Source organism: Mus caroli, chromosome 5 (assembly GCF_900094665.2).
Source record: "Mus caroli chromosome 5, CAROLI_EIJ_v1.1, whole genome shotgun sequence".
Taxonomy (NCBI): domain Eukaryota; kingdom Metazoa; phylum Chordata; class Mammalia; order Rodentia; family Muridae; genus Mus; species Mus caroli.
Window position 1 is genome coordinate 99,796,539 of NC_034574.1, and position 7,036 is coordinate 99,803,574.

General features: G+C 39.8%; 1 protein-coding gene across 1 annotated transcript in view; it reads right to left on the bottom strand.

Moving 5' to 3' along the window:
• The window catches only part of Hfm1 (helicase for meiosis 1), an 88,673-nt gene that overhangs the window by 57,173 nt on the left and 24,464 nt on the right, over window positions 1–7,036 (bottom strand). The window contains 5 exon segments of the mRNA XM_021163373.2: window positions 1,013–1,171; window positions 1,582–1,683; window positions 1,869–1,912; window positions 3,816–3,904; window positions 3,987–4,187. Coding sequence (XP_021019032.1) covers window positions 1,013–1,171; window positions 1,582–1,683; window positions 1,869–1,912; window positions 3,816–3,904; window positions 3,987–4,187 — 595 coding nt within the window.

The following is a 7,036-nucleotide window of genomic DNA, read 5'->3' on the forward strand; positions in this document are numbered from 1 at the left end:
GGGGGGGGGGGGGGGAGGCAGGACTGTAGGCAAGCCTGTAGGGCATTTTCTTAATTAGTAACTGATGTGGTAGGGCTTAGCCCATTGTGGGTGGGGCCATCCCTGGGCTGTGGTCATGGGCTCTATAAGAAAGCAGGCTGAGCAGTAAGCAGCACCCACCCTCCATGGCCTCTGCATCAGCTCCTGCCTCCAAGTTCCTGCCCTGTGTGAGTTCATGCCCTGACTTCCATTAATGATAGACTAATGTGGAAGTGTAAACCAAATAAACCCTTTCCTCCCCAACTTGCTTTTGATCAAAATGGTATTTCATCACAGTAATAATAACCCTAACTATAACACTGTATAATTTGATAGATCTCATTTGTCCCCTAAAATTAAAAACTTGTATGCCCATAACATTTTTATACTTTGAAAATTATTTTCTTCCAGGATGTTGCTCTTTTAGTATCTATACAAATGACTTCCTCATTCAAATACTTGTCAGACATATTTTGAGATAAATATGGATTGACTTTTAATTATAACATTTAATGCTACAACCCTGGGATGTTACATGTTCTGTAACTCACAACAGCCCTTCACAATGAAAAACTGCCTGTTCAAAATGCCCAGACTACCTGACATGTGGCTGATGCCTATAATCTTAGTATTTAAGAGGCAAAACCAGAAAGACGGCAAGTTTGAGTTCAGCCTTGGCTTCTTATTGTGGTCCAGCTTCTAAAATAAACATAAAAATGACAAAACATCTTTATTCAAATAACAATATAAGGTGGAAAGGCCCTTTAAAATTCCTTTAACAGTACCCTCATCCACAGAGAGCAGCTTAGGCAAAGCTGGAATATGAAGTGTATATATCCCAGCTAGTGAGTCTTTTGAAGTTTATTCCATCACTAAAGTTGATTCTTAAATTACATTATTTTTCAATCTAATTTGAAATGCAAACTGAAACCACACAACCGCACCCCCCTTCTTTGCTATATTTAGAATGTCAAAAACAAAGGAAGAGGAAAGCTATTGTCCCTTACCTGGGGTCTGCCAGCTCTCCCAATCATCTGCAGGATGTCGGTCTCGCTGTACTCTTCAAACACACCTCCACTGTAGTGCATGGTAGACTTGATAACAACCAGGTGAGCCGGCATGTTCACGCCCATAGCTAGAGTACTGGTAGTGACTATCAGAGTAGGGATAACCAAGCCTTATAACTTAATTATCCTGGGAAGATATCTGCTTATAAAACATATACTGATAAAAATGAACTAAAAACTCTTAAGAAATTTAGGAAAAGGCATAGAAGACTTTGTTATATAAAATAATAATATACCCTAAAAACAAAACAGCTAATAAGTTCTTTTCAAATTGTCTTATGTTCAATAAAATGATAAAGAATTATATCTTGCCAAAAAATTTACTGTAATATGGATGCACAGTTCTTTTTAAGTTCTTGGAAGAAAAACCCTATCTCAAAAAAAAAAAAAAAAAAAAAAGGTCTTGGAAGAAATTAATTAGAGTATTTAAGCTTTTTTCTCTTAAAATACTTTCTCAAAATATTTTTACTATCTATAAGAAATATGTTCTACTCACAAAGAACAGGTAGATCTCCAGAGGTAAACAATCCTTCAACCAATTTTCTATCTGACAGCTCCATTCCAGCATGATGGTAACCAACACCATATACCAAGGTATCTATAATAGGAACACATTGCCTGTCAGCCACTGCTACCATGTCACCAGCACTGACCCCTGCTATCAGTACTTAAAGTCATCTCAGGCTGGATGTGTGGCTCCATGGCACAGGGCTTGACTAGGCACCCCTGAGGATCCAGGTTCAGTTTCCAGAACAAAAAAAGGAAACTTGTCTTTAAACTTACCTTTCAGCTTTGAATCCCTTATAGAATATGCAGACTTCTGCAACCTATTAAAATATAAAATTAATGTTATTCTCTGTAACATCAGGAAATTCTGAAAGTTTATTATTTTTATTCTTTATTAATTATTATTATTACTATTATTATTATTATTAGTTTTTCAAGACCGGGTTTCTCTGTGTAGCCCTGGCTCTACTGGAACTCACTCTGTAGACCAGGCTGGCCTCAAACTCAGAAATTCGCCTGCCTCTGCCTCCCAAGTGCTGGGATTAAAGGCATGCGCCACCACGCCTGGCTTTTCTTTCTTTCTTTCTTTCTTTCTTTCTTTCTTTCTTTCTTTCTTTCTTTCTTTCTTTTTTTTCCTTCACGCTCCAGCCCCGCTCACTCCTGCCCCAAGATTTATTTATTTATTATATGTAAGTACAGTCTAGCTGTTTTCAGACACACCAGAAGAGGGCGTCAGATCTCATTACAGATGGTTGTGAGCCACCATGTGGTTGCTGGGATTTGAACTCAGGATCTTATTTTAAAAAGAGATTTTCACAACACCATCATCCAAAAGCTATCTTTTAAAAAAACAAAACAAACAAAAATCCACAAGCTCTGACAAGTTTTATTAAAGGAAAGCCTTCTTCATATACTTTTACGAGTCTGTCCTGGCTTGTTTTCAATATTATGGAAATCCCTGGGTAGTGGCAGCCAGGGTGCATCTGTAGCAGGAGGAGGCACTGAAAGCCATCTTTAAACCACAGGGACTATTTCAAGGGAAGTGGACTGGGGCAGAGGAGGAGTGTGGGAGGAGGAGCAGCAGTAAGAGTCACTGTGTGAAAGGCCCTTAGGATTATATGCCAACAGGAGCAGCATGGAATACCTAGCTTTCCTGTTCAGAATGTATTAGCTGTAACATTAAAACTCATTCTAAACCAAAAAATTAGAAAAAAAGAAACACCCCAATGCATGCAATTATGTGCATGGGGTCAGAAGAAACCAGTCCCAGAATCTGCCTAATAATGTTTGTAAGAAATAAGAAGTTTCAAGCCCGCCTTGGTGACCCACATGTCTTGGTGACAGAGAGGGAGGCAGAATGACTGAGGTTCAACCTGTGCCAGTGCTGTGAAACAGAAGCAAAGATGGGGCTGGGGAGAAGGTCAGCGGTGAAGCGCCTGCCTTCCATGCACAGGGCCCTTCCTCAGTTCCTAGTGTCACAGTGATGGAAGGAAGGACAACGTTTAAAACTCTACTACATCATTAGTAAGTGAAATAAATAAAAAAATAGGCATAACTTTTTTATTGTGTTCTGTACTTCTCCCTGCCATTGGCATATATTCATAAGGACATTCCCTTTATGTAAAACACAAAAACAAAACAAAAAACAAACAAACACACTTAAGGAGAGGAGGAATTTATGAAAGAGTTTTGATCGTATGAAACCAACAACTGTCCTGTGGGCAGAAGGGGGTGGTAGAGAGTGAGGGTGGGGTGATATGTGTCCTGGCTCTAAGGGAGCCCACAGCCTGTATATCTCAGGCTCTCAGGGATACGTTCAGCTAAGAGCACAGAGAAGACACAGAGTCTATGCAAATAAACCTCTTAAAGCACAAAGAATTCCACCCACCTTCCAAACTGACATCATCATTAGTCTGAGCGAGGAGACACACTTACTTCTTGTTGTCACTTCTTATTCTGACTAAAGGTGACAGCACAATCTGACCTCTGTTCACTCCCAGCAAGCAGAGGCTTCGAGTTATTTACAACTATCCAGGTCCCCTTTCCCCTATACCTACACTTTTGTTTTCAATTCCACTTTTCCATTTTCTCACTCAACCCATAAAGCCACTGTTATTTTTATTGTACACATAAGAAACCTAGGCTTGAAGATAAGGTTGAGGGATGCGTCATGTTCTCACTTCACCTAAGCGATCCCCAAAGGTCCTCCCCTTTTGCACACACCGTAGTTTCTGCTCCACAGAGATGATAAACTTAGCATCCTTCACAAGAACAGAAGCAGCCTGCTGCACACCTTTCCTTGTTGAACAAAACTGAAAATATATCAGAGAATTACATATCAATCAGGTTAAAAACTGGACATCACTCCCCAAGCCAGCAACTAAGAATCCGTACCACAAGTGTGGGCTTCTGATCGGAGTATGTTCGAATAACACTGTATACTTTATAGTTGAGGGCCAAATCAAACTTAAATTCAGTTTGGCTACTACTGCAGGGAAAACCCAGGACTACTTTCTGAAGTTTCACAGGTCTATGGCTCTCATCCATTTTCAGACATACAGCAGGTCTCTCACCATCTGAGAGCCATTCTGCGATCTGCAAAACAAAACATAAAACAAAAACAAAAACAAAAACAAAAACAAAAAACCCAGAAGTATGTACATTACATTTTTTCTAGTAAAGTTCTATAGCTAAAATAACAGGATTGTAGATCACGTTAAAGTCATGGTCTGAAAGTATTTAATCAAACCATCTTTTTTCAACATTACATATTTCACTAACATTACATTAGTAAATGCTACCAATATCAGTGTTTCAGGACTGTAAATCCTTTCATATGGTAGAGTTCGACTAGCCATTAGTATTTTGTTTTACATTCCCTCATAAGAGCCCAAACTAGAATTGAAATAATTTGTTCATAAAAATCAAAGTTTCTGTGGTGCTGTAAGTCCTGCTTACTGTTCAGAACTACTCCTGAAAATGACCGAGACTTTTGAATGTCCCTCAACATTAGCAACACAGTAACAAAGCAATGACTGCCTTATGTTGGTCTTGTAATCAAAGAATAAATATGTGGCGGGGATGGGGGGCAGAAGAGTGCATCAGATCCTTTGGACCTACCTGGAGTTACAGCAGTTGTGAGGGTCCTGACATGGGTGCACCAACTGAACTGTGGTTCTCTGGGAGATCAGGAAGTGCTCTTGACCTCTGACTCATTTCTCCAGACCCCAAATAAACTCTCAAGAGATGGCAGCGCCAAAAGCACATTTCAGACGCAGTATTAGAATTACTCATCAGTTACTGATTCTGTGGCAAGTGGTTGCACTGTGTTTTACTTACACTGACAATGAACCGCCTGGCATTAAACTCCCCAGGTCTGATCCAGGTGAATAATGAAGTCAATGTTAACTGAGTTCTCATTCTCACCTTTGTGGATCATGGTCAGCATGGACTCCTGCAGGGTCCTCGCAAACAGCAAATTTAAGACATGTTTACACTGAAATTCTTTACAAAGGATAACTAGATTCTTTCACAAAGATGGGTACTGTTGACTCAGAAAACAGTGCCCAAGATTTAGGATCTAGGGAGAATGACTGAGGTAAACACAATGCCTGTGGGTGTCAGGATTGGCCTGGCCTGGTCTATAATAACACAGAAGTCACTAAGGCTGTTGTAAAGCACACATGACACCACTCAGAAGGATGGGTTTTCATGGCCTAGAACCATTTCTCAAGATTTAGGTAGATGGAGTCCAGGAAAGCAGAGCATAAGTCTGGGAGAATGAGTGGAGCCTGACTCCACTGATAGTAAAGGTTACCAGGCTGTAAAGTACACTCTGCCCCAACATTCCAAGAAAAACACCTAAGCACCTCATTCCTTCGAAAAGATAATCCATGTGTTTGACATTTTCTGGCTTCTCCAGTGCTTGTCTGTGTGCCCTCTATACCCTATATCTACCCATTGAAAATAATGAACATTCTATGTTGTTCTTGAACATAAACAAAACCAGTCGTAATTTTAAGAATAAGAAATTTAAAAATAAAAACAAAATTTGCCAAGGGAAGAGACAATATAGCAACTATTTACAAAAGTAATTTCTAAGTATTACCTAAACCATAATAGGCTGAGAAGTAAATAGGAGTGAGGAAAAGTAAGACTATATATACTAGCTTATAAGACATTTGCTTAAGAGCCTGGAGAGATGGCTCAAAGGTTAAGAGCACCAGCTGCTCTTCCAGAGAACCTATGTTCAATTCCTAGCACCCATATGGCAGCTCACAAGTATCTGTAACTCTAGTTCTAGAGAATCCAACACCTTCTACTGGCCTCCAAGAGTACCAAGCATGTATAAACATACATGCATGCAAACCATATAATATACATATAGTAAAGTGAAAACTTTGCTTAGGAATTAAAGAAAAAGTCATACATGATTACAGAAAGTATAATAGTGGGGTTGGGGATTTAGCTCAGTGGTAGAGTATTTGCCTAGCAAGCCCAAGGCCCTGGGTTTGGTCCTCAGCTCTGGAAAAAGAAAAAAAGAAAGTATAATAGTGCAAACAACTATTATCTTTTATTCTCCTGTAGTAATTGTCCTCTCCGTGACTTACTGCCTCTGTCAGCTAACCTAGGCCTAGTCCTGGAAGCTTCTACCCTCCATACAATCTCATCTAGGCCTAGAATGTTTTCTACCTCTGAGCTCATTGCTGAATACGCTCACCCTTTCTTTCTATTTCTTTCTGAACTCTGGCTGGGTGGTCAACTCAGCTGTTCTAGCTCAAACTACTCTTCAAGTTGACTAATTCAATCTGCTTTTCTCTCGGCATGGGCATGTCTGATTGGCTCTGCTTGGCCTCAAAATAACCCTGGCAATCTGTTCTAATCTTCTGGCTCCTTCTCATTCTCTGACTTGTTCTGTCTTCACCTGTGTCTAGCTTGTTCTCTCTGCAACCTGTCTCTGTAAAACTCTCCCAGTAAAAAATACCTCCTCTGCGTGTGTGTGTGTGTGTTTTCTCTTAAATAGCCTCTCTTTCCTGTCTGTTTTCATGAGAATTGGGCATATCCTGTCCTGTCAAATCATACATGACACATTACTAGCCAAGTTATAAGGTGCCTGATATAGGTAAAACTATGAATTTTAGGTAAAAGCAAATAACATATTTGTACTGAAAATATTTTATTAAATGTTATCAAATTTTATGGCTGTAACTTTATTATGTCAATGAAATCTGGCACTAATAATTTTCTACATACACTTTCCTACTAAACTTATTAAGTGACTGTGATGGTTTGTATATCCTTGGACCAGAGAGTGGCACCATCTGAACGTGTGGCCTTGTTGGAATAAGTGTGACCTGGTTGGAATGGGTGTGTCACTGTGGGTGTGGGTATAAGATCCTCACCCTAGTTGCCTGGAAGTCAGTCTTCCACTAGCAGCCTTTGGA